The sequence below is a fragment of the Maniola jurtina genome, chromosome 18, assembly GCF_905333055.1.
Source record: "Maniola jurtina chromosome 18, ilManJurt1.1, whole genome shotgun sequence".
NCBI classification, from domain to species: domain Eukaryota; kingdom Metazoa; phylum Arthropoda; class Insecta; order Lepidoptera; family Nymphalidae; genus Maniola; species Maniola jurtina.
This window is the reverse complement of record NC_060046.1, coordinates 10,001,308-10,029,243: the sequence shown is the minus strand read 5'-3', so window position 1 is coordinate 10,029,243 and position 27,936 is coordinate 10,001,308. Positions and strand designations below refer to the sequence as shown.

Genomic DNA, 27,936 nt, shown 5'->3' with positions numbered 1-27,936 from the left:
CCAGGCAACCTTTGGTGAAAGGAGAGACTAGGTTTGTTGGATAGTACTTACGCGCAATAGGTACATATAATCTTATTTAGTAGTATAATGGTACTGATTCTGTTGGCAGCTAAATTTTAGGGTATTCGCATCCTCTTCTTACTAATGCAATATGAAGAGGATGGGCACAGTTTGACAGATTTAAATTTAATTTAGAGCTGTCAAACCTCGTGACTTTAAATGCCACTCGCGAGCCTATTGTTTAAAATTATAGCGTGCACTAAAATTTAGAGGCTGTAAAATGTTAACAATATTAAAAGGATTAGGACGCAGATACTCTAAATTTAGTTTAGAGAAAGACAACAGAATCTGCGTCAATGTATACCTAAATAATTAATAAATTATATTAATAAACATAATAACTTCTATTATAATCACAGCAGTATCCAAGTGGTCTGGAGCGCTATCATAGTAACTAAGGGGAGCACCAAGTTGTCAACTTGGTCAGTCTTGGCCTCAACGAAGCCCGATACCGTCGCCGCAAACACTGAGCGTAACAACGCGTTTTTGTTATCCAATAGCTCTGAAAAAAAAAAAACAATTTTCTACATTTTAATCGTTCTCAAATATTATCAAGATCTTTAACACACCGCCTCGCTCGCGGTAGCGAAACGATTATCGCCTGTGACGCAAAGGCGTTGATGTTTCATTATCGCATGCGAAATCACTATTCACTACCCATATTATAAAATGCGAAACTGTGTTTGTTTATTGGTTTGCCATTCAATCACGTCGCAACGGATTGGCGTGATTTTTTTGAATGGGTATAGTTAAAGACCTGGAAGTGACATAGACAGCTTTTTATTCCGGAAAATCAAAGAATTCCCACGGGATTTTTATAAACCTAAATCCATACGGATGAAGTTGCGGACATAAACTAGTAAGTTATAAAAAACCAAATTAACAGGTCTAAAAGTGCTATCCTTTTCCGCAGGGAATACTATGGAAAGGGATAGCAATATTTTAGACTTGCCATTTTCCCAAAATCATCTTACCAAAAAATTGCAAGGCGTATACAGTTCCTATTTGTGACAGAATATTAAATGCGGTACCCTCCATGGTTCTGTTGCTATCTGGAAAACAGATGTGTACATACAATAAATAATAATTAAGAATTTTTTCAACACAATGAATCAAGTGAAAGGATTACTCAGATTGTAAACAGAACGCTAGCAAAAACGAAGACAGGTGAATACTACTGATGATTACTGATAAGATACCATAATATAAAAAAACTACGAGAACAATTAAAAAATCCTGTATTTAAAAGTTCACAATATATTCTTTATTTATTTGCATTCATGTCTTACATTTACATGTATTGCAAGTGTAACATCTGTCTGACGCTAGAGGTCAACGAACGTTCCGTAAATAGGTCACTCGAAGTTAATACCGCGTTGTAGGTGTGGCATTGACCCTTTTGCATGCTATACCAACCAAGTGTACCAGTGGTAAATTATTTTTCAAAATCACTTTTAAAGTTTTAATTAAAATCTATTTTATTCTATGCACTGCAGGTTTGAAAAATACTAAATTACTAAGCTAAATTACTTCGGTGAAGAGGGCTTTTTAACCCCCGACGCAAAAAGAGGGGTGTTATAAAATCGATTATTTTGATAGGTGGTGTCTCACCAGACCACTTGTTGATGCCAAAGTGGGAACCGAACCAGCTGGCAGCAGTGTCTCCCACTCCGATAGACAGAACTCCGCTCAATAGCTCCAACTCGCGATCTGGTCTGTTAGGAACTAGCAGTAAAGGGAATGCCAGACCGACGTACAGGTACAGGGGAGTCATTGCAAATAATCCACAATCCTGGAAAGATTATCTATCCATACTATAATATAAAGAGGAAGGATTTATTTATTTGTTTATTGAATATTTGTTGTTTATTGAGATTATATAATTTTTATTATTACAGTTCTAAACAAACACACAAATTCCAAGGTACCATCTGATGAATCTAGGCTTAATTCGTGGTTTTACGGCATAATATTAGAATTTAAATAACGGACACGTAACACGATTTATATGACGATTTTGAGACATTAATATATTTTGACCCAGTTCGGGTATATGCAAACGAGGGCAGCGTCAGTTAATAGTAATCTTGTGAGTGTATTTAGTCAGTTTTTGAAGTTCCAGCTATAAGAACAAGAAAGAGGATAGTTCGCTGCCCATAACAGCTCGAACTTTATCTCTCGCATTGCAGTCCCGTCGTAAGCACGACCCATGCCACTGGGTCGAAATATCGATGTCTCGAAATCATAGTATAAATCGTAGTATGAATCGTCATTTAAGTTATAATATGATTCAGAACACTCGATTTGGTAAGTTATCGTACGATAACTACGATATCTTATCGTACGATCACTTACCGAATCGAGTTTTCTCAATCGCCCTGTTGGTCCCCTACATAAAGTCAATTTGACAAGATAATGGGATTTAGTAATAACCAAATCAATATGAAGAAAACATAAAATAAAGTACGCCTCTGTCGTCTACGGTATTTAATGCTATTTAATAAATTCAAACAAATATGTACTACTGAAAGTAAGAAAAAAGTGTCACACTTACTTTTTCATCACAGTAGACTAAAAAAGCTGATTGCAGGGCGGAGGAGATGGGTTCTATACCAGATTTTCGTAGGGCCTGAAAATAAAAACACATTTTTAACTTATTAATACAACAATTATTTATTTTCAACCGACTTCAAAAAAGGAGGAGCTTCTTAATTAATCTGTATCGTTTTTTTTAAATTAATAATAAAATATTTGCACAAACCTCTACAAATATAAGTACTCCAAGCCCGATCCCCGCAGCCAAAGTCATGAGATACACGTCGTATATAATGCCAGACAAGAACACAAGTGACGCCAGAACGTGGAAGGTCTTGCGTGTCACTGTGCTGGCCTTCACCGCCAGCCGCGTGCGCACCAGTAGCGCGCACACCGCTACTAGCACGAGAAATAGCCAGAATGTGAACAGTTTGTACTGGAAATTATAAAACATTGGATAAATCAAAGCATCATAATTACTATATTCACTAACTAAAAAACTCGGGTTTATTTCGCTCGCGCTAGGTATTTGTTAGACTTTTTTCCAGTTTACTTTCAGTGGTTAAACATTTATTTATTAAAATAACCAAAATAACTAATTAACTTCATATTTGTTTAGTTTCAAAGTTATTTAACAAAAAAAAAAATTTTTGCTTGTGCATGTTCCTAGATTCTTAAAGCTTTTTATTATACTTATTATGCTATATTGTAGACTTGCAACGAATAGTATATTCGGCAGTATACCGAATACCGAATATTCGGCGAGGCCCCTGACCGAATAGCCGAATATTAGGCAAAAGTATTCGGCCGGATTTTAGCGCCAAAAATTTGTACAGACGTGATTGTTTCGCGCTCCTTTGTTTTGTTCTAATGTACTCATCGCTCGCGCGCCCGCTGTTGCTCTTATTACCACAATAATTCAAATACATAGAATCCTTCATTTTTCCAATTCAGAAGATGATTATGTACCTGTGTTATGCACCAATGACTACTTAAATGATTATAACAAAAATGAAAGTATGAATATTTTTTTTTATTTTATTTTTATTTGTACCAGAAAGTTGTAACAATATAAATAAAAGGAATATACACGTAATCAATCTATTTTAATTTTTCATTTTACCAATTATTTCTCTACTAGCCGATGCCCGCGACTTCGCCCGCGTGGATTTAGGTTTTTCGAAATTACGTGGGAACTCTTTGATTTTCCGGGACAAAAAGTAGCCTATGTGCTAATCCAAGATATTATCTATCTCCATTCCAAATTTCAGCCAAATCCGTCTAGTAGTTTTTGCGTGAAGGAGTAAATTAGTGTGATGACAAAATATATTATTTAAGTATTCGGTATTCGGCCAAATAATATGTAGATATTCGGTATCCGGCCGAATATAATAAAGGCAGCCGAATAGGCCGAATACCGAAATAGTAACCGAATATTCGTTGCAAGTCTACTATATTGCCCATCATATTTAATGAGACTAAGTACATGTGATGCTTTCATTTAATTAATTAAAAAAATTGTGCACTTGTTTTGCTCATGATTCAACCGATTTGAAAGCTATTGACATTTTTGCAATAATGTAGAGCAAACTGTTTTTTCCAACTCTCTAACAAGAGTAAAGAAGATTCACTTCAAAAAAATTAAAAACCTCTGGTAGACCATAGAAGGCTTCCAGCAAAGCCATGATGCATTAGCGTTCCCGTATGATGTCATGTAGAAACCAAGGGAGAATGGGTTTAATAAAAACTGCCATACCACTTTTAGGTTAGCCCGTTTCCATCTTAGACTGCATCATCACTTACCACCAGGTGAGATTACAGTCATAGGCTAACTGGTATCTGAAAAATAAAATTAGAAAATCAATCCTTACCCTATCCCGCTCCACAAACACATAATCAAGGATGGTTTTCACACAGTTACTTCCCAGAACAGCGTGCAGTATTAGCAATACAAATACAACAGCTGATGCCACTATGTATGCCAGAGTCTTAAGATTCCTCCAAGAGTCTGTCAGGAAGTACAGTACTGTAACAATCAATCCCACTGTTGATAATATAGTCTGAAAATATGTAAACACTAGTGTAATATACATATACTTGTAGATGATATAATGTAGGGACTACCTCACAATTTTCCGTCACTGTCACCAAAGAATTTGAGATAAATTATAGTTATTGCCCTTTATGAATGTTAATGCCCTAAAGCCTTTAAGAATCCTGTGGCAATTCTTTGATTTTCGAGGATAAAAATTTGCCTATATCCTTCCACGGGATGTAAGCTAACTCTGTACCAAATTTCATCAAAATTGGTTTAACTGTTGGGCTGTGAAAAGGTAGAAGACAGACAGACACTTTCGCATTTATAATAATAGTATGGAGTTACCTGCCTATTTGTTTAAGTAATGTTCAGTCAAATGCATCATGTACTTGTTTTGGGTGCACTATGCGGATGCAGGCAAAGTAAAGGGCTAAGCAGTAGCATTAGTTAGCATTTAACAGTTACTTACATATACTATCACACCTATAAATTCCATTTCTTGATCATCCGATCGCATTTTAAAGAAGAATCTGATCATGGACATTATGAAAAACAAAACAACCGCCTGTGCTGTTATCATAGCTTCTCCTAAAGTGAATGTCTTGTCAAACTTCACTATGAACAATCGCAGCATGGCAGCAAATAAACATATGGATAATATACTGACTGCCAAAGAAAACCCAAGGTCTGAAATGAATAAAACATAAAGTAAATAACAGGGTAAAATCTATACAAATAAAAAGACCTAGTTTATGGTTCATATTAGGGCCCTGAAAATGACTGATTTGTCTCACAAGAATGTGGAAAAGAAGCTGTTAGCATTAATCTATTGTGTGTAAAATAAAGGAAAAACTTCTTCTTTAGCTTTACAGAACTATTGGCATTTAAAGTGCAATGTACTGTGTAAAATTCTTTGAAATATAAATATTTTGACTTTGCCTTGGTACATTGCCACTGCTGCAAACCTATTTCTGAAAAACGGTTAGCTGCAATTGTTAAATTAAAATGACCAAGGTATAGTTAAGTATTAACTTTTTAGTTTGGTTCTTTAAAGCAAACTTTTTAGAAACATTAGTTTTTCTAAGTTCCCATGTTTTTACTCACAAACTACATTTTGCTGTTAACTGCTGATTGACAGCTTATATTTTTTTGTACTCATAAAGGGGATGTCTTATTGCTAGGCAGGTAATTCATCCTCCATTAGGACCATCCCACCCTATTTCCCATGTATAAACACAGTGTACTGGTGGCCTGGCCGACTACATAATATATATTTTATTAAAAAGTATTCATACCTGTTTGCAAGAAGACATACAGTAGTATAGCAGATATGAAACCAGATGCAACACACCCAGCGTAAACTGGCTCCTTCAACACTGTACTTGATGTGGAGAGAAACAGTATGAACAGTACACTATGGAAGAACAGTCCAACTGATATACATGATGTTATCTTGTATAGGGTTGACACATTGTCAAAACAGCTGTAAGTGGCCAGTGCAGCTGGTAGTAGTATGTGGCACCATAGCCCATTACTGTTTGCTGGTCTGAAAAAGGCAGTTATATGATTCACTCTAGTTGCAGTGAGCTGTAGATACAGTTGCACAAACCATGGAATGTGGATATAACATTGCTACCTCAGAGTCTTTAGTTTTGAGCTGGGGAGAGGCTGTGACTATTTTCAACCATACTAACAAAGAGGTACCACTAAGTGATACCTTCTGGTAAATATGTATAAGCATGCAATAAATTAAAGTAGTAACTGGTTATATCCCTTCAAACCAAGTTAGGAGTTAGCACTTTTCCATCTTAAACACCATCAGGCGTGAAGTGCTAACTTGTAATCAAATGAATGAAGAAAGCTAAGATATATGTATTCCTTGTGGTGGAAAGCTTGTATACCTACCTTGGTTTTACATTAGCCTCTTCTAAGCTTATAGCAATATGTCTTTCCAAAGTTTTCATCAGTCCCATGCTCCTATCTTGCAATGACTGAGTAAACTTTGTGACACTCTTCATCATAGCTTTACGCTCTTCATAGTATTAGAAGCAGAAGATAGTAAAAATAAGGCACAAATACCTAACTTTGTTTTAAATAATCCGTAAGTACCTGGATCACACTATAATATATCATATATTTACAAAGTACTCTGTGCACTATATTTTTAGTTCGGTAATTACAAAAGTACTCTGTGGGTAATTATAATCATATCTATGTGGCATAATAAAACGAGAAACCAAGAAAAATATTGGTTTTATTTAACTGAAACGTTGACTCATTTGACAGTAGTTAGATGACAGTTGTCTATGGAGGTACAGCGCGGAGGTCGCATCACCTCATTCTCCCCCGGTTCAGTTTTCACTCTCACTCCCATCAACCACAAAGTCCGCCAGGTAGGTGGGTAATTTTCGCGCCCTATTAGATTTCCTGGGAAGTCCAGTCCGAAGAACTGGCGAGGACGTTGACGGCTCTTCTACACGAGGCGACGACGAAGGAGCGATATTTTCAGGTGGAGGTGTGGAGTTGTTTTCAGATGGAAACGTGAGGCTATCGTCTTCGGAGGCCGTTTCAAAGTTATCATCTCTACTATCATCAGTAGAACTGGGGAAAGGAGCCAATTGACGGTTTGATACCGTTGAGGTTTCTCCATTATCCCGTCTTATGAGAGAGTAGTAGGGATTGGTCTCTAGAAGCTCGGCTTCCTCGACAAGAGGGTCCGTTTTTGAAGAGCGGATGTTCTTCTTAATGAGGATCGGTCCCGGCGTGAGCCAAGATGGCAGTGAATCTCCGTTCGGGGATCTTCTAGGGTATGTGAAAAGTTTTTCGTGCGGAGTAGCGTTCGTTGCCGTACATAGGAGAGAGCGGACACAATGCAATGCGTCCTTCAGTACTACTTCCCAATTTTCAACCGATAATCCCTTTGACCGAAGGCTGAGTTGAATAGTTCGCCAGAGCGTTCCGTTAAGTCGTTCCACTTGGCCATTACCCTGGGGGTTATAGGGCGTCGTTCTGGACGAGGCTATGTTTGACTGCCGTAGAAATGATTTGAACTCTTCGGACATGAATGACGACCCTCTATCACTATGAATGTAGAGAGGTTGGCCAAATGTCAGAAAAAGATCTTTCAGGCAAGTAATGACGGTGGCTGAGGTCATATCCTTACATGCGTAAGCAAAAGGAAACCGACTGTACTCATCAATAATCGTAAGTATGTACTTGTTGGCTGTTTCAGAAGGCAGTGGTCCTTTAAAATCTATGTTGATCCGTTCAAACGGCGACGTAGCTTTTATCAATTGACCCTTGACCTTAAAAAACCTCGGTTTTATTTCGGCGCAGGTAGGGCACGAAGCGGTCATCTCCTTGACATCATTAGCTGAGTAGGGCAAGTTTTTAGATCTTACCCAGTGATACATTCTAGTTACTCCCGGGTGGCAGAGTGCGTTATGTAGTTCTTTCAACTTGTTTATATTCATGTAGGCGCATACGCGAGATAGAGCGTCCGCAGCAGCGTTTTCAGTGCCTGGTCTGTAAACTATATCGTATTTGAAGCAAGACAGTTCTAATCGCCAACGTTGAATCTTCTCATTTTTTATTTTACTGTTATGATTTTGATTGAACATGAAGGCTACCGATTGTTGGTCTGTTATAAGAAGAAAATGTCTACCAATCAGGTAGTGTCTCCATTTCTTTAGGCTCTCTACTATCGCACAAGCCTCTTTTTCGATTGAGGATTGTTTGCATTCCGAGTTATTCAATGTCCGAGAGAAAAAAGCAACTGGTCTTCCATGTTGCGTCAGCGTAGCCCCTAGCGCGAATTCCGAAGCGTCTGTTTCGACTGTAAACATTTCATTGTCGTTAATGGCTACTAGAGCGGCTGCCTTAATATCTTGCTTGAGTTCTTCAAAGCACTTGAGCGCATCAGGTGGCAACGGGAAAGTAGTCACGCATGTAAGTGGCTTTATTTTTTCGGAGAAACGCGCGATCCATTTAGCGTAATGAGCAAGCATCCCTAGGACTCGTTTTAGTTCACTAGTTTTAGTTGGAGCGGGAAGCTCTAGAAGAGGTTTAAGTCTTTCCGGGTCAGGACTGATTGTGTTATTTTCAACAGTATATCCAAGCAAGTTGATTTTAGTCTTATTGAAAACACTCTTCTGTTCGTTTAGAGTTAAATGAAATTTATTAGCGGCGTCCAAAAAGCGTTTTAGATTGTGGTCATGATCCCTTTGATCTTTGCCGCAGACGGTTACATCATCTAAGTAGGCAAACGTTCCTTCTAATTTCTCTTCTGTTATGATGAAGTCCAGAGTTCGTTGAAAAGCTGCAACGCCATTAGTCACGCCAAATGGAATGCGTGTAAACTGGTACAATTTGCCGCAAGCTTCGAAAGCTGTATATATCTTTTCATTTTCTAAGATGGGTACTTGATGATATGCGCTCTTTAAGTCGATTTGACTGAACACTTTAAATCTTGATACGTTATTCACGACTGATTCTATGCTTGGCAAGGGGAAGGCATCCAGTTCGGTGAATTTGTTTATTGTCATGGAGTAATCAATGACAAGTCGTTTTCGATGAACTCCTCCTCCCGCTACGAGGACTTGAGCTCTCCAGGGGGAAATGCTTGTTTCAACGACCCCGTCTTCAAGTAATTTAGACACTTCTTCTTTTATGAAGTCCTCATCTTCCTTGCTGTAGCGCCGGCTTCTCACGACGATCGGTCGAATGTTTGGCGACAGATTTGTAAATACGGAGGCTGGCGGCACCGAAGCTTGTAACACGTTGCATATCTCTAAAGGTTCGCCAGGCCCACCAAGATTGAAATGAATGCTCGAGTGATGTTTGAGCAAGTCATGGCCGATGATGACGTCGGCACAGAGGTTGTCGACAACTAGAAGAGGTGTTTGTTTATAAGTATGCTCATTCATCGTAATAGTAGCAAAGCAGACACCTTCAACAAAGGAAACTTGATTGAGAGAAGCGAGATTGACTGTCTGCTGGCAGGGTTTTTTGCGTAGTTTCATTATGCGAGCAACTTTACCATTAATAAAGCTGACCGAACTTCCTGTATCGACGAGAGCATCAGCCTTGTATTCGTTGACCATGATTGGAATTGTTGCACTCCTAAGGCTCGAAGGAGAGGCAGCAGAAATAGCTCCACTGTAGAATTGGTCGTTGTTAGGGGTTGTAGGATCTTCAACTGTCGTGGAGTTCAAGTTAAAATTGCCCGATCTACAGACGCTTGCGAAGTGTCCTTTCTTTGAGCACTTTTTGCAAGTGGCTTTGTTGGCTGGACATCTGAACCTTGGATGAAGACTCCCGCCGCAAAAGAAGCAGGGTTTAGCCGGAGGTGGCGTGTTCGGGGCGGCTTGAAAAGTTCGTGACGATAGAGCCGCCACTAGATTTTCGGATTCCTTTACCCGTGAAATACCTTGCGATATGGCGGTAAGTTGCGAAGAGCTAATACCAATAGTAACTGCATCCTTCTCTGCCGTTTCCAGAGCTACGGCTTGATTAAGTGCTTCTGAGAGAGTGAGTTTAGAGTTTTCTAGTAACCGCTCGCGAATCCTTCGTGATAGTAAGCCGGATATGAGAGCACTACGAACTGCTTGGTCTTCATGCTCTTGGGCTGTGACGTCTTCGAATTTACAATCTTTCGCAGAAAGTCGGAGAGCTCTAACATAGTCAGAGATCGATTCGTCGGCTCGTTGCTTGCGATTGAAGAGAATGTGTCGAGCTAGAATAGTATTTTTCGGTTTGACATAGATGTCTTCTAGAACTTTCATCGAATCTTTATAAGTGGAGCATGTTTTGATATGCTTATAAATCGATGCCGATAAGTGGTTAACTAGGATCTTACGCTTAAGGGAGTCCGGTACATCTTCGGTAATCTCTTCTGCTAAGAAGCTTTCGAATGTCGATTTCCAATGTAGCCATTTTGTATCGGAGTCCGCGACATCAGGCTCGATGTCAAACTTATCGGGTCGCAGATATCTTAACAGCGAAGGCTTGCCTAGTTTTTCGTCAGTCATTCTCAGTTAAATAAATTGTGGCATAATAAAACGAGAAACCAAGAAAAATATTGGTTTTATTTAACTGAAACGTTGACTCATTTGACAGTAGTTAGATGACAGTTGTCTATGGAGGTACAGCGCGGAGGTCGCATCACCTCAATCTATTAGAAAAATATGTAATTACTAATTACAATACTATCTCTATGATACAAAAGCACAAAAATAATTTTTGATTGTTGACACCATTTGACATTGACATATAAAATACCTACTAGCCGATGCCCGCGACTTTGCCCGCGTGGATTTAGGTTTTTTGAAATCCCGTGGGAACTCTTTGATATTCCGGGATTAAAAGTAGCCTATGTGCTAATCCAGGATATTATCTATCTCCATTCTAAATTTCAGCCAAATCCGTCCAGTAGTTTTTGCGTGAAGGAGTACAAACATACACACACACACACACATACAAACTTTCACCTTTTAATATTAGTGTGATGTAAACGATAATTGCCTATCGATAGTCCAATATCGATAATAGTTTATGATTATCGAAGTTTTCAAAACTATCCATTCCATATGTCATCACTGACAAAAACACGCTTTATTTCCGAGCAAACGATAATTATTATAATGACACACCTACAACCCGGTTACTAAAAGAATGGACCTCGCTTTTTTCAATTTCAATGTATGATAAACGCCAAACTAAGACAATACTAACATAGCATACCCAGAGTTTTTCACAAACATTTAAGTTTCATACCTAAATATTCTTAATGATGCTTTTTTGCACACCGTACCCATGCGTCGCAGTGACGTCTTGATGCCAGGTCCAATCTTTTAGTAACCGGGTTGTAACTGCCAGAGCTATTAAACACACGCATCTAGGCTAGGCCGAGTCCACTTTGCTAAAAAAAAATTATTCAATACATTCCTTCTCTTAGATTAGACCATTGGACCCAGTCAAAAATCGATATAGGTAGCGATACAGTAAATCACTAGCATAGTAAAGAATTTCTGACCAAAGACTAAAGAGAATATAATCACTTTTCTGACGATTTGACAATGATTTGACAACGTAGGGGCCACCCCCCCTCCCCGGCCGGTGTTTACTTTTAACTTTTCCTGAACTTTTCCTTTCCATTCAGTTGTCTTGTCTGATGTGCTGGTTTTGTATGACAGTGTGATAGCGAACTTTGTTTACAGAAAGTGAAAAATGCTACGAAATTTGAGTAAAGTTGTACAAACCCAAAAGGCTAAGTTTGCAACAGCGACTGCCCCTGCTCCTCACACTAGTCCTGAAATTTTGTATACAGGGGTAAGTAGGCACTACTTATAATTCATTCAGCTATACCAAATTCTACTCATCACGTCCATAGCCACTAGCCAGAGGAAATTTTTGGGGCTCCAAACCTCTCCCCTGAAATCCCGTACAGGGGAAATTATTTTTCAAATTCATAATAATATGTAGGCATGCTTACTTACTACTAATCTCTGCATATAATATTATTTCTTTTGTAAATAGTCAAAAAATTCATTCGAATTAATTCAAGTTTTAAAAATCCCGTGGGAACTCTGATTTTACGGGATAAAAATTCCGAATACCTTTCGGTTAAACGGATGGTTCTTGAAAATCTAGCAGCAGACACACTTTCATATTTGTGATAATATTAAGTATGAATTATTTATTTTTATGGTTCAAGGTAAAGTGCCTGTTTGGGAGACACCTACCTGCCTACTACATTAATATTCTGTTTAATGTTGTCTGTTACTAATTTTATGCTAATCAGGTAGGTAGGTATTTGAGCAGTTTAGTCACAGAATAAAACTAGATATGGATTGGCGCGAAAGGTAAAGTGCCTGTTTGGAATAGAATATATTTTTGAAAAGAGCAACCGCCGAGTTTCTTGCTGGTTCTTCTCGGTAGGAAAGGATTCCAAACCAGTGGTAGATAGGTACTTTTGACAATTCAAAAGTATTTGTAAAAGTCCAATTGAATAAAAATATTTTGAATTTTGAATTCAAGTAAACTTTTACAAGTGCTTTTGAATCGTGAAAATAATTTATCACTGGCTCGGAATGCCGTTCCTACTGAGAAGAAACTCGGCGTTTGCTCTTTTCAAGTACATATTCAATTTACAATAATATGCCATACTATATTTGGGAGACACCTACCTACCTACTACATTAATATTCTGTTCAATATTGTCTGTTACTAATTTTATGCTATTTGTGAAGTTTAGTCATAGTAAATCTAGATATGGTTTGTTTTCTGAATCTAACCATCTTTGCTATACCTACTCTATTAAAACTATCTATGCAAAACCAGCTATACCTGTCTGAAGTTATTGAGTACAACACATATTTTGTGGAAATATTTGGATTGTTTGAATATTTTTTATTACAAGACGAACAAGTGTAAATTAAAAATTTTCAACACCCCCGACAAATCATTTTCAAATAAATAATTATGTATATCTAGGCAACGTCCATCTTGACAGCTTAACATTTGTCAATTGACACTTGAATATTATGAACCTAAGGGTTATCTAACCTTCTTTTCTACAAGAAAACTAGAAAATAGCTGATAACTTTTAAACGGCTGAACCAATTTTCTTGGATTATGGCTAAGAACACTCTCGATCAAGCCACCTTTCAAACAAAAAAAAGTAAATTAAAATCGGTTCATTCGTTTAGGCGCTACGATGCCACAGACAGATACACAGATACACAGATACACAGACACACAGATACACACGTCAAACTTATAACACCCCCCTTTTTGGGTCGGGGGTTAAAAATATAATGAAAGGACACAAGTAAAAAATAAGATAGGACAATTCTACTTCAATTTCTTGCATAAGTAAAAATGAATTTTTGTTTTGTATTTATTGCAGTAGACAAATCATATTTACGGGAACTTCACAAGGCGTTTTGGTTGATTTTTCGTGATTTTAGCAAAGTGTCACCTTTTTTTTTTTTGGATAAATATGGTATTTTCGTCAAATCCGAAAGGCTCTCAAAGAAGATCACCTTTTCAACTTGCTACACTATTTTTTGTTTCTCTAAAACGTTTCTGTTTAATACATTAAACAAGGGTAATTCCGTTAAATGAGTGGATCACGATTACTACATCAAACTACAATTTTTGAGTTGGCTTGTAATTTGAAATATAGATTGTCTGCCTCAGCCCTAATATGCTTTGTCTTGATCTTGACTAAAATAACAGTATTATTGACTGATGATGCAAAGTACGTACCTATTACGCAACAGTATTCAGTTCACACTGATAAGACATTGAGATATGGAATCTTTATGCTTACATAATGCAATACAATATGAAAATAACTTTGATTAAGTACTTATCTATAGTAATTATTAAAGATAAAAATTGCAGGTGCATAACGAATAATTAGAGTACATCGAATCTTTAAAAAGAGCAACCACTGAGTTTCTTGCTGGTTCTTCTCGGTAGGAAAGGCATTCAGAACAACAACACTATGTGGATGTATGTATTTGATGATTCAAAAGTACAAGTAGTAAAATTTTTTTGCTCTATTTCTTTTATCTGCGATAAGTCCTTGGACTGTAAACAGATTTGGGACTTTCGAATGTTCAAAATGTAAAAATAATTTTGTTTTCGGCCAAAAGCCATGTACATATGTATACAAAAAAAAAACCAGCAGAGTTGAGAACCGCCGCCTTTTTGGAAGTGGGTTTAAAACAGCTATGTTCTGATTTCTTGAATAGAAATATACTTATTGAGATTCCGAAAGAATTTTCATATTTGCCATTAGTTATTAGTTACACAAATTCCAAAAGTCCCAGCAGTGGTATTATGATGACAAAAGCCCCTCCCACGGAACAGAAAATTTCTGTTCCGTGGCCCCTCCCTTCCTGAAATAAATTCCTGACTACGGCCATAAGTCTATGAATAAGTCTAAGTAGCTAGGTACCTACTTAATTAGTTGGGTCTGTAAAACATAAATAATTTTTCTTTATTTGTTCAGCTATTCATAAACAACGAATGGGTGAAGTCTGCTGATGGCAAAACGTTCAAGACTGAGAACCCGACCAACGGGAAGGTGATCGCGGAGGTGCAACAGGCGGGCAAAGCAGACATTGACAAAGCCGTTAAAGCCGCCAAAGATGCTTTCAAGTTAGTATTGTACTAATTGTTTAATTGGTTCCGTAGGTATCTCAAAAGGAGAAAGGAACCCTTAAAGGTTCACTTTGTTGTCTGTCTGTCTGTCTGTTGTATCTGTCAAGAAACCTATAAAGTACTTCCCATTCACCGAGAATCATGAAAGGCAGGTACATAGGGCTTACAGCATAAGTAAAGGGGAAAATCGTAAAGTGAAATCATATCACAAGAAATATCAAAAATTGTTATTTCTTGTACGGAATCCTTCGTGTGCTAGTCCAACTCGCACTTGACCGATCTTTTTCTTTACAAAAATTACTACCTGTACTAGGTAAGAACTTAAATAAATACAAAACGTCCTTGATTCAACCATTTAGCATAGTAATAAAAACATTGTCAATACTGACTTCGAACTTATATGCTATGTACTTTATCTATTTCGATACGGAAAACTACTAAACTTATGGTCTGCTATAGTGGAAAATAGCTAAAAATATATACAGAATATATTTACTCAGGGCCAGTAGTTTCAAATCATTATCATTGTTTTTGTTTTTGTTGTTTCAAACCATCAGCCAGATAAAGTCAGTCAGTCGAATTTGATAAGTTCTTACTTTAAATATTACTAGCTGAGGCCCGCGACTTCGTCCGCGTGGATTTAGGTTTTTCGAAATCCCGTGGGAACTCTTTGGTTTTCCGGGATAAAAAGTAGCCTATGTGCTAATCCAGGATATTATCTATCTCCATTCCTTTCAGCCAAATCCGTCCAGTGGTTTTTGCGTGAAGGAGTAACAAACATACACACACACACACACATACGAACTTTCGCCTTTATAATATTAGTGTGATGAATTATGATTGATTAAAATTCTAGTTTTTATTGTACTATAGTACAAGTGTAAATTAAAAATTTATAACACCCCCGACAAGTGAAGGGTACAGTAACTAGAAAAGAGCTGATAACTTTCAAACGGCTGAACCGATTTGCTTCGATTAAGCTAAGAACACTTTCTAGCAAGCCACCTTTCAAACAAAAAAAAACTAAATAAAAATAGGTTCATTAGTTTAGGAGCTACAATGCCACAGACAGATACACAGATACACACGTCAAACTTATAACACCCCTCTTTTTAGGTCGGGGGCTAAGAATCAAAACCGTTGTACCAAACTAGTTATTTTTACGTAAAATGAGTTTAAACTAAAACGGGTTTGAACTTTAATTAGGTACAAGGATTGTCCATTGGATTTATTATAGGACTAGCTGATGCCCGCAGCTTCGCCCGCGTGGATTGGTCAGATCCCCTGCAGCATCAGGATTGAGGAGTTGGACTCCAAATTTTTTATGAAACAATGTCGCAAAGTTCCTCTATCGATTAAAAAAGAAATGACGCAAATCGGTTCAGAAATCTCGGAGATTTCGGTGTACATAGGTAGAAAAACACAACTCCCTTTTTGAAAGTCGGTTAAAAAAGTAGCCTATTTTACGCCCTGGTCAATCCTCTACTTGCCTGTGAAAGTCCTGTCAAAATCGGTTCAGCCGTTCCAAAGATTAGCCTTTTCAAACAGACAGACAGACAGACAGACAGACAGACAGACAGACAGACAGACAGACAGACAAAAATTTTAAAAACGTGTGATTCAGTTATGGTATCGTTCAAATAACCATATGAGCTTAATATGAGGTAGTTATTTCGAAATTACAGACAGACACTCCAATTTTATTTATTAGTATAGATTTAAGAGATAATAAATGAACGAATAATAAATATATGATGATAATACCTACTTAGAAAATAAGTAGGTGCATAAGTACTGGCTTAATAATAAATAGCCGGCTTATCGGTGTTTTATAGGATATATTTCGGAGAGTGTGCACAGGAACTTTTCGATCTTGTCCCCCCCTTCACCATTTTACCACCGAACCGCAAGACGTCGGGCGAGTTTCCATCCTTATGTCGTTGACATTCCATCTACACGCACGAAACGTTTTGCGTCTTCATTCCTCATACGCATGGCTAAGGTTTGGAATACTCTTCCGCGATCTGTGTTTCCTACCAATTACAATCCGGGTATCTTTAAAACAAGACTGAATAGGCACCTTCTAGGTAAACGCGTCCCATCTTAGACCACATCATCACTTTCCATCAGGTGTGATTGTGGTCAAGCGCTTACCTATAGTGAATAAAAAAAAAAAAATAAAAAAAAAATAAGTAAATACATAGTCATCTAGGCTCAGCAAATTAAACATGACTTAGTATAAACTTAATGCCTGGCTGATTGTAATTGGTGGAAAAATCTGATGATTAGTGATACTCATAATAAATATTCTTTATCAGCTTTGCTCAAGTGTTAAAGTAGGTAGGATTGTATTTAATTTTTTGCATGTCATCATCATAACTATAAACTAAGATAAGTCAATGGACTGATTCTTAGGTATAAGTACGTTTATAAGTTTAAGTTCGTATAATATTGCTTATTAGCTTCAATCATGGGCTATACCTATTGTAAAGTTAGTAAAATACTGCTGTCAGCAATTGCACTTGTTTACTTGCATTAAAAAAAATCATCATCGCGTCATCAGTCGTCCACTGTTGGACATGGGTCTCTACTCTCTTGTAGCTTCACTTTCACAGGCCACGGTCTTGCGCCGCCTGAATCCAGCGGCTCCCTGCGATTTGTTTGATGTCGTTTGTCCATCTATAGTGGGGTCTTCCAACGCTACGCTTTCCGGTGCACTTTTGTAATTACTAGCTGTTACCGGCGACTTTGTTTGCGTGGATATAGGTTTAAATGCTATTTCAAAAAATCCTGTGGAAACTCATTGATTTTTCGGGATTAAAAGTAGCCTATGCACTGTGTTAATCCAGGGTATAATCTATCTCCATTCCAAAGCCAAATCCGTCCAGTAATTTTTGCGTGAAAGAGTAACACAGTTGGAGCTATTTGGCTGAATCAATCACTTATTACGAGTATTTTCAACAGATTTGGGTCAACATGGAGAAAAATGGACGCATCGCAGCGAGGGTACCTTATAAACAAGCTGGCGGACCTTATCGAAAGAGACCACGCTTATTTGGCCGTAAGTTTATCACTATTTATAATTTAGGTACTAGCTGATGCCCGCGCCTTCGTCCGCCTGGATATACGTTTTTCAAAATCCCGCGGGAACTCTTTGATTTTCCGGGATAAAAAGTAGCATAAGTGTTCATCCAGGGTATAATCTATCTTCATTCCAAATTTCAGCCAAACCCGTCCAGTAGTTTTTGCGTGATTGAGTAACAAACATCCAAACATCCACACTTTCACATTTATAATATTAGTAGGATTAGAATACCTATTTATCATCATTGTCTTCATCATTTTCTTAGCCATAGGCCTTTTCCAAAAATTGCCACCACACCTGATCCTCAGCTTTTCTCATCCAGCCATTTCTTACCATCTTCTTATCTTTATATCGTCGGTCCATCTTGCTGGAGGGGCGCCCCATATTACGTTTACTTGTTCGCGGTCTCTACTCTATAGAACCCCCTGGTGCAGTGGTAAGCGCTGTGGTCTTATTAGTGGGAGGTCCCAAGTTCGACTCCCGGCAGGTGTTTGGAATTTTATAATTACTAAATTTCTGGTTTCGTCTGGTGCTAGGCTTCGGCCGTGGCTAGTTAGCACCCTACTGGCAAAGCCGTGCCGCCAAACGATTTCGCGTTCCGGTATGATGCCCTGATGTAGAAACCAAATGGGAGTACTTATGGGTTTAATGAAAACGTCATATCCCATCCCTTGTTAGCCCGCTCCCATCTTAGACTACATCATCACTTACCACCAGGTGAGATTGCAGTCAAGGGCTAACTTGTATCTGAGTAATCAAAAAAAAAAACTTTCCGGTTTCAGCAGCCATCGCTTCTACGGCAAGCATAATAGCCACTGTCACTTTAACTTGCTCATGCTTACTTTGGCCATTGGCCTGTGTGTGGTATCATGGTTTTCTTGCGAATTTCTTCATTTCAAATCTTATCCTTCAGAGAAACACAGCCCTCTTCATAGCTTGCTGAGCCCTAAATTCAAGCCCTTTGTTAGCGTCCATTATCCACGTTTCGTTTATACCTACCTACTTCTTCCTTTTCTTACTGAGTTTCTTTTATCAAAACCTACCTACTTATTCACACAGGGCAAAACCTATTTAAAAGCAGGTAATGTATTCTTACAGTAATCGACAAATTATATTCTAGGAAGTCATTGTGAGTGCATAGTTTCGCATTCACTTTTTAGTGTATTGTTATTGCTAAATTGCGGTTACAAGAAACTACGTTAGGTACTTATAAGTAGAAATTGCAATGTCATTCAGTTTTGTTAAATATAGTTATTATGATAGTTTCGTAGGGTTATCTTCACTTATCACTTTTATTAGTAAGTAGTTATGGCCTTCAGCACTTCGAAGGGGTGTTAGGCAAGAGAAAGTTCAATTCCTATAGCCAGACTAAGGTCAAAAAAATTAAATCTAATTATATAGAACGAGACCATTAACCAATCTTCGTCTCGCGGTCGAGATCTTCAAGCTTGATCGTGTTATACACGACTTTACGAGTTTTTACTATTCGTAACCTTTGGCTTGTCACACCCCTGGATAAGGACCGCAACGTGTCGTTTATCGTAATTTGCCGCCAGCTACCACGTAATCGCGATCGAGACCTTGATAACAACGGTAAAAAATGTTGTTTACTTGCAATTGGCGCCATTTAATGTTAATTAAATTACATACGTAATGCAAAAAACCGGCCAAGTGTGAGTCGGACTCGCGTCGCGCACCGAGGGTTCCGTACCTACTTGGGTATTTTTTTCGACATTTTGCAAGATAAATCAAAAACTATTATGTATAAAAATAAATAAAAATCTGTTTAGAATGTATAGGTAAAGCCATTTTATATGATACCCCACTTGGTATAGTTATCTTGCTTTGAAAATTTAAACACATTTTTTTAAATGATGTAACCACAAATTCACGGTTTTCGGATTTATTCCTTTACTTGTGCTATAAAACCTACCTACCTGCCAAATTTCATGATTTTAGGTCAACGGGAAGTACCTTGTAGATTTCCTTGACAGACACGACGGACGGACAGACAGACAGACAGGCAACAAAGTGATCCTATAAGTGTTTCGTTTTTCCTTTTGAGGTACGGAACCCTAAAAATTGCAATGAATATGCATTGAGTAGGTATGAACTTTATAAACTACTAGAATTGTGGCCAATCGCTTACCTATAGTAAATGAAAAAAAAAACATGACGAATTTTTAATCCACAGAGTCTAGAGACCCTCGACAACGGCAAGCCATACCTAGCATCGTACTATGGCGACGTTGCTGCAGTGGTCAAGAACCTGCGCTACTACGCGGGCTGGGCGGACAAGAACCACGGCAAGGTGCTGCCCACTGACGGCAAATACTTCGCCTATACCAGGCACGAGCCTGTCGGTGAGAACCTATTGCCATCCATCCATCTATTCAGCAGTATAATAATGCATTCAGAATGCTGTTGGGGCTGCCGAGGGACTGTAGTGCAGGTGGGATGTTCACAGAGGCCCGGTCTGATGTCTTTCATGCCATTATCCGTAAAAAGATGGTCTCTCTCCTACAGCGCCTTCGTAGCAGTCTCAATGGCATTCTGGGTGCAATAAGGGGTAGGATAGGCTGCCCAAAAGCATTGGGTAGCTGTAGCCACCGGGCGACTAGAGTTGCCACGGCAGGCTACTTTATTCATTTACTTAGTACTAACATTAGTAACATAATTATAAGGAACTAGATAATTTCCGCGACTTCGTCCGCGTGGATTTAGTTTTTTTTTTAATCCCGTGGAAACTTGATTTTCTGGGATAAAAAGATGCCTATGTCGATTTCCGGGATGCAAGCTACTTCTGTACCAAATTTGATTTAATCGTTTAAACAGATGGGCTTTTAACAATCCCGTGGGAACTCTTTCATTTTCCGGCATAAAAAGTAGCCTATGTCCTTCCCCGGGATGTAAGCTAACTCTGTACCAAATTTAATTAAAATCGGTTAAGCTGTTGGGCCGTGAAAAGCTAGCAGACAGACAGATAGACCGACACTTATAATATTAATAGTATGGATAGTATGGATTAGTGTAGATAGGATGGATTATCTTGGTTTACAGGCGTATGCGGGCAAATTATCCCATGGAACTTCCCTCTGCTGATGGCGGCGTGGAAGCTGGGCCCCGCGCTGGCCGCCGGCAACACGCTGGTGCTGAAGCCCGCGGAGCAGACGCCGCTCACTGCGCTCTATGTCGCACAACTAGTCAAGGTAACCTAACCCTACCCTATTTACCTCCATCACAAACTATCCCATGGAACTTCCCGCTGCTGATGGCGGCGTGGAAGCTGGGCCCCGTGCGGAAATAACATCCCCTTTCGTGTAATATATCAAGCAATTTCATCTGTCATAGTGCTAGTATATGCAATCTTTTAAAGTGTTTTGTGTTTGGGGTGTACAAGGCATATTTGTGCCTAAGATCTCAGTTTTTACCAATGCGTTAGAGTTTTTCTAGTCAAAGCTTGTTGTACTTTTTGGATCCCTTGAGTTTTTATTATATGATTTTTTTTTTCTTTCCAGGAAGCGGGCTTCCCCGCGGGCGTAGTGAACGTGGTGCCCGGATACGGCGACGCGGGCGCGGCCATTGTTGACCACCCCGATGTTGACAAGGTCGCCTTCACTGGTATGTTGTGCATTATTCAAGCAAACCATCCAGACTAAAATATGCCTTCCTATGCCCGCTCGTAAAGAGTTACAAACCGGTTTTGATAAATGATACGTCATTAGATTCATCTTGATGTACCCAGTGAAGATAAAATTGCAGTACAAACTGCATTTGGGGTTTTTTGAATCACTTATTTCTTTATCATTTTACTCCCCGACCACACGGTAGAACAATTATATTGTGTTCAAAAACTGCTTCAAAATTTATCTATAACTAGCTGACGCCCGCGACTTCGTCCGCGTGGATTTAGGTTTTTCAAAGTTAGGAAATCTTTGATTTTCCGAGATAAAATGTAGCCTATGTGTTAATCTAGAGTATAATCTATCTCCGAATTTCAGCCAAATCCGTTCAGTAGTTTTTGCGTGAAAGAGTACACACAAACTTTCGCCTTTATAATATTAGAGTGACTTTTCCAGGATCAACTGAAGTAGGCAAGCTGATCCAGCGCAACGCGGCGGGAACTGTGAAGCGGATAACTCTGGAGCTGGGGGGAAAGTCCCCCAACATCGTGTTCGCTGATGCCGACCTGCCCTACGCGGTGGAGCAGTCTCACATGGCGCTGTTCTACAACATGGGCCAGTGCTGCTGTGCCGGTGAGTGGAGCATGGCTTTACTGAGTTGGATAACTGTGGAACTGGGGGGGAATCCCCAGCATCGTGTTTGCTGATGTATTACATGGTGCTGTTCTACAATATGGGCCAGTGCTGCTGTGTGAAAATGATTGGTGCGATAATGCCCACGACTTCGTCCATCTGTTGGGAATGAATTAACTTTCTGGGGAAAATTCTCCTTCTCCATGTCTTTAAGCGCTCGTACGCACTAGCGGTTAACCGCGTGCGCGGCTAACCGCGCGGCCAGCCGCTTTTATATTTTTATATGAAACCGCTCATTTTGTACGCACTAAACCGCGACGAAATTCCAACCGCGGCGGTTGAACGGGAGGCAGCGTAATAGTATATCCATGCAAAAAATCACGTCGATCCGTTGTGCATTACTCAACTTCAATATTCAACATTTATTCATGAGTAAAGGACACAAAAAAAATCTTAATCTTTTAACCTAGAAAATTTATTTTAAGTACATGAATGTATAATTATCTATTTTCACAAAAATAGTTTTTAGACCGTTAATTCTATTTTATACTTGGAAAAGTGTTTTATTAAAGAAATTCTTTTCTTTCTCATCATTGTATAATGTGGTACCTATACTTAGTAGATTATTTATGTGCATGCAGGCTCGCGCACGTTCGTGGAGGACAAGATCTACGACAAGTTCGTAGAGATGTCGGCCGCGCGCGCCGCCAGGCGAGTTGTGGGGGACCCCTTCCGACCCGACACCGAGCAGGGGCCGCAGGTAAACCATTCAAATCGACTACCAAAAAGCTCGATTAAAGTCGGTTTTTTCGTATTAAAAAAAACGGAAAAAATGAACTAGTGGGGAAAAAAGTCTCACTAGTTCAACTGTTGAACTAATCTATTTTGTCACAGCCAATTGCCCCGAATCTATTAGACCGATTTAAGTTGAAATTAGTACTCTCATCTAATATGAATAAACGCGGACGTGTAACGTAAAAAAATGAATTTTCAATGTGGTTATCATTTCTGGGGTGAAAATCAGAAGAATAAAATAAAGGAAAGGGCTAGTTATGAGAGTCTCAAATATATTTTTTTGCAATATAAATTGTGTTTGCTAATGTATAGTTGGACCAATTTGTATTTGTCAATGTATATTTGGACTAATTTGTGTTTGCTAATGTATAGTTGGACCAATTTGTATTTGTCAATGTATATTTGGACTAATTTGTGTTTGCTAATGTATAGTTGGACCAATCTGTACACGTATCATTAATCTGAATTGTAACGACAGATTGACGGGGAGCAACACGAGAAGATCTTAGGACTCATCGAGACAGGCAAGAAGCAAGGCGCCAAGCTGATGACGGGGGGCGGCCGGCACGGGAAAGAGGGGTATTTCGTCCAGCCTACGGTCTTCTCTGATGTCAAGGACGATATGGACATTGCCAGAACGGAGGTATGTACTATTCTGGATATTAACTACTGATCTATATAATACTAGATGATGCCCGTGACTTCGTCGGCGTGGTTTTAGGTTTTCCGGGATAAAAAGTACCCTATGTCCGTGCCCGTGATGTAAGCTAACTCTGTACCAAATAACATCAAAATCGGTTAAACTGTTGAGCCGTGAAAAGCTTGCAGACAGACAGACAGATAGACACACTTTCGCATTTTATCTATAGCATTAAAACTAGTACATAGTTTGTAAAGCTTTTAAAACATAGTTTCTAAGAGTAGCGAAGAGTTTTCTAGCAGGCAGAGAATTTTATTTGGATTGATTTCAGTATGAATACTTATCTAAAAATATTAATAGATAAATAATCATTTTCCAGATCTTCGGTCCCGTGCAAACGATCCTGAAGTTCTCGCAGATGGACGAATTACTAGAACGCGCCAACAACTCGGAGTATGGGCTGGCCGCAGCGGTGTTCAGTAAGGACATCGACCGAGTTAACTACCTCGTGCAGGTAAAGACGTACTATGAGTACTATGCATTTCAATCAAGAATTTTATTTGAAATCACGAAATACCTACTTAAATAATCTTTAAGGAAATCTTCCAAAAAGTTCCATTACATTTCAAATATTATCGTGGCGGTAGCAGTAGGTATATTTTAATTTTTTTGCTTTAAAAGGTAAAAGTAAAAAGTAAAATATTCTTTATTGTACACCAACAAGACAATAATATATAAATAACATTATAGATTTATGTACAAAAGGCGGCCTTATCGCTAAAATAGATATTTGAACCTATACCTACCTATAGGTACCTATTTGAAGTTGAATAATTTGATAACGTGTGCAGAAATGCACGATTGCGCACTGGGATTTGATAACTTTCTCCTCTTTTTTTAGAATTAACATCAGTGCACGACAAAACTTAGAAATATTCCGTACGGTCCATTATGGCGTGACAAAAGTTGTACCTAGTAACTCACTGAGTCGGAGTTACGTGTCAAACAGACGTGATGATTCTGTGGCCCTTATTTCCGGATGGCAATCGCTAGAAACGCGCCTTCTATGCTTCGTCGTTCACTGATATACTTAGATTCATATGATTTTCACTATTCAAGTGGTAGACTACGTTTACCTCTTGGATGTTTAGTGACATTCAAATCAGTTTGTTCGTATACATCTCTGCGTCGGAGTTTCTGAAGGTCGATGACCACTTAATACTTTTCTTGGTATGTTTGTTAAGCGATTTCTCCGCCAAGTAAAAACGAATTTTGATAATTCTTGTTGGTAGGTCATACTTCAGAGGAGGTCCCATTTTAATTTCGTGAAGATCTGATGAATATCTTCGGAGATGGAGACCAGAGCAAAGCTCCTCGATGGCTCTCAAAAAATGTTATTACAGAACTACATTATCTCTTGTATACATAATATATTCGGTAGTAAATTAAATTATTTTTAATTTTTAGTGTTTGTGGATATTAATGTCAGTTTTTTTTATGTTTTAATTTAAAGGGTCTCCGTGCGGGCACGGTGTGGGTGAACGACTACAACGTTTTCGGCAACCAGGTGCCGTTCGGCGGGTACAAGCAATCCGGCCTCGGGCGGGAGAACGGACCCTATGGCATCAAGAACTATACCGAAGTCAAGGCGGTCGTCGTCAAACTCACTGAAAAGAACTCGTAGACTGCCGAATTATATTTGAACCTTTTTAGGCACTATACACAATGTTGTTAGCACTCGTTCACTCGGATGATTCTTTAAAATCCAATGGATTATCCATACTAATGCGAAATTATAAATGCGAAAGTGTATCTGTGTATCTGCTAGCTTTTCACGGCCCAACAATTTGACAGATTTTAATGATACAGAGTTAGCTTACATCCCGGAAACTATTCCCGGTGATGACTTTACAATATTGCAGTCCCGGAAAGGACTGCAATATTGTAAATTCATCAGTTTTAAAGCGCACTACAAAATCATCTGTGTGAACGAGGGCTTAGAATTTATATGAACACACAGTAAACTGATGCGGGCTTAACCAGGGCGGAATTCTGTCCCGTGTTTCATACAAAACATACCATCCTGTTTCATTTTCTAGTGCACAAAATACCCAGTTTCTAATCAGTAAGATTGTACTTAAGATACTATTCTATGATTTCTAATAAAATTTATATCCAGACTTAAAAAAAAGATAATAAACGGCCACGAAGCCGTTTTTAGACAGAATCTATGAATAAAGAATTTTCAAAAAATCATAGGTAATAAATAGTTTTCGTTTTTCTTTTAGGTTGTGATTTCTGTTAAATAGATTTGTAGTGTGCAAACGAATTTACTAAAACTTGAAAAAATAGTTTTTAAGATACTTTTTGTTTAGACTCTCGATAGCCACAAGCGGTTATTAATTAAACCTTATCAATTTGCAATAAGGAATAAATTTTAAAAGTTATCAACTCATTGCTGGATATTTTTTTATCAAACAGTCGCTCGTGGCTATTGAAACGCTATAATTAATTCCTAACAATTTAATGACCATGAATTACTTTATGAAATGCACAGTGCATTTCAAAAAGGTAATTCAGCGTTGCAAAAACTCATACTCAAATTTGATTTTTTAGAATAGAATATATTTTTATTCAAGTAAACTCTTACAAGTGCTTTTGAATTGTCAAAATAATTTAAGTTAATAACTTGTTAATACAGTTAGCAATGGTGCTTACTAAATATATTGAGGCTATTATGCATTTTTTTGTATCTTTTGCCATTGTATAGTCGCTATTTCTACAATGAAAATTAGAATCTAAGAAATAAAACTATTTTAATCGGTAACGACTTTATTTTCATAACAATCACTTCAAACTTCTAAAATCAAGTACACACCTCAGGCCTAGCACCAAAGTTTGACAGGTACAACAATGTGACGATCGTAATCATAATCACCTTTGATTGCCTGATCTTGTACTTATTAGCTAATAAAATAATGATGGAGATTATCTTTATTAGGGAGCTAATAAAATGTACTGTTGCATTACAACAATAACGATTGAGATTATCCTTGGTGCTAGCCCCCTTGAGTAACAATGGTCCTTAAATAGTTTCTATAAATAACTAAACCTTTTAAAATATTTTTAGAAAAATGTGTAAAGATTTCGAAAGTTCAACTATCCTTTGGTTCTTGCAGAAATGATTAATATTATTTAGTACAAAAAAAAAAAGATACATAATGCCCGGTTCAAATTATTCCAGTTACTGGACCTAGTAAGTTAATTTCAGCGCTGGACTGGAATGGACGGAACTAACTAAATTAAAGGAGGAACAAAATACTGAATGAAAGCTGTTCTTAAAACTTTACCGTAATTATTGGATTTAAAAGCAAAGTGCTAATTCACTAACTTGTCTGTGATAATATGCGAGTTAAAATTTATTAGCACGGATTAGGCAAACGTTGTAATTTTGACAAACCCTTATTATACCGCGTTTTTAAGTTGAAAACTTGGTTTATTTTACACTACTGCAATAAACGCTGTTCAGTAACGATGGATAGCTGTGCGGATACAGGAATAATGTGAACCGGGCATAACATTATGATAAAAATTAACAGTGAAAGTAAACTATTAATAATAAAATCGTGGAAAACTAATCTAAAATCACAACAGTGGAATGTTTTGTGCTACTTAATCTAACATCACATAGCCTTTCACTATTACTACCTAGTTACTAAAAAAACAGATTAAAATCGGAAAATCTTAAAAAGGAAACCTATAAAAAGAGTTAAATATTATCTTTGGGTTTTCTAAATGCCAACAACATAATGGACGGTATTCATTATGGCTTGAGATCAGTGGCGTGCATTGCATAGAAGCAAGAAGACATTGCCTACCCAGATTATTTAGAAATAAAAAAGACTATAAACTACAGTTAAGGCCATTTTCATCAGATCGTTTATTTTTTAAACATTAGTATGAATATGAAAAAAAAAAATTAAGACTTCTATACTCCTCGCATAAAGAAAATAGTCAAATGCACGCCGCTGTTATGAAACATGATTAAAGATAATACAATTAATATTGCTTCTGAAAATTTTAATAATTCTTTGTACTTATTAGTGGACGGTCAGCCACTGAATCAGCATTTAATGCCGATATAAACTATGATAAGAAAAACAGTCAAAAAAAATATAAATTGATACCGCGTTGGTATAGACTTTAAACTGGAGCTCAGTGATCGCAAAATAAGTAGTCTAATCTGAAGTTGTAATATGGTGGTTTGCGCAGGTCATAGAATAAGGCATAAAATACACGGCTGAAATCTGTTTAGAACAATGCGTGCAGGCATAGAACTGGGGATGAGCCTTCC

At 38.0% G+C, this 27,936-nt stretch overlaps 3 protein-coding genes across 3 annotated transcripts; 1 reads left to right on the top strand and 2 right to left on the bottom strand.

Moving 5' to 3' along the window:
- Window positions 1-284: 284 nt before the first annotated feature.
- Window positions 285-6,842, bottom strand: LOC123874243 (dolichol kinase). The gene is made up of 9 exons (XM_045919479.1): window positions 6,539-6,842; window positions 5,929-6,179; window positions 5,103-5,320; window positions 4,467-4,655; window positions 2,822-3,031; window positions 2,615-2,689; window positions 1,672-1,852; window positions 1,035-1,112; window positions 285-562 (listed from the first exon to the last, which is right to left on the bottom strand). The coding sequence occupies exons 1-9, from the start codon at window positions 6,652-6,654 to the stop codon at window positions 414-416; spliced, it is 1,467 nt and encodes a 488-aa protein (XP_045775435.1). The 5' UTR covers window positions 6,655-6,842; the 3' UTR covers window positions 285-413.
- Window positions 6,843-8,654: 1,812 nt separating this feature from the next.
- On the bottom strand, window positions 8,655-10,799 carry LOC123874634. Its single transcript, XM_045920124.1, has 2 exons — window positions 8,779-10,799; window positions 8,655-8,687 (listed from the first exon to the last, which is right to left on the bottom strand). The coding sequence occupies exons 1-2, from the start codon at window positions 10,660-10,662 to the stop codon at window positions 8,655-8,657; spliced, it is 1,917 nt and encodes a 638-aa protein (XP_045776080.1). The 5' UTR covers window positions 10,663-10,799.
- A 924-nt stretch (window positions 10,800-11,723) lies between these two features.
- LOC123874603 (aldehyde dehydrogenase, mitochondrial) lies at window positions 11,724-26,403 on the top strand. Its single transcript, XM_045920093.1, has 11 exons — window positions 11,724-11,962; window positions 14,655-14,803; window positions 17,771-17,867; window positions 20,086-20,254; window positions 20,952-21,100; window positions 21,410-21,512; window positions 21,971-22,147; window positions 22,789-22,907; window positions 23,421-23,585; window positions 23,962-24,096; window positions 25,096-26,403. The coding sequence occupies exons 1-11, from the start codon at window positions 11,861-11,863 to the stop codon at window positions 25,264-25,266; spliced, it is 1,536 nt and encodes a 511-aa protein (XP_045776049.1). The 5' UTR covers window positions 11,724-11,860; the 3' UTR covers window positions 25,267-26,403.
- The last annotated feature ends 1,533 nt before the right edge of the window (window positions 26,404-27,936 follow it).

Coding starts and splice junctions, on each gene's coding strand:
- LOC123874243 (XM_045919479.1), bottom strand. CDS start 6,654: ATGATGAAGAGTGTCACAAAGTTTACTCAGTCATTGCAAGATAGGAGC. Junction 4,656..5,102: donor TTATAGGTGTGATAGTATAT/GTAAGTAACTGT, acceptor ACATATTTTCAG/ACTATATTATCAACAGTGGG. Junction 3,032..4,466: donor TGTTTGTGGAGCGGGATAGG/GTAAGGATTGAT, acceptor TATAATTTCCAG/TACAAACTGTTCACATTCTG.
- LOC123874603 (XM_045920093.1), top strand. CDS start 11,861: ATGCTACGAAATTTGAGTAAAGTTGTACAAACCCAAAAGGCTAAGTTT. Junction 11,963..14,654: donor CTGAAATTTTGTATACAGGG/GTAAGTAGGCAC, acceptor TTATTTGTTCAG/CTATTCATAAACAACGAATG. Junction 22,908..23,420: donor ACACCGAGCAGGGGCCGCAG/GTAAACCATTCA, acceptor TTGTAACGACAG/ATTGACGGGGAGCAACACGA.
- LOC123874634 (XM_045920124.1), bottom strand. CDS start 10,662: ATGACTGACGAAAAACTAGGCAAGCCTTCGCTGTTAAGATATCTGCGA. Junction 8,688..8,778: donor CTCTAAACGAACAGAAGAGT/GTTTTCAATAAG, acceptor AACCTCTTCTAG/AGCTTCCCGCTCCAACTAAA.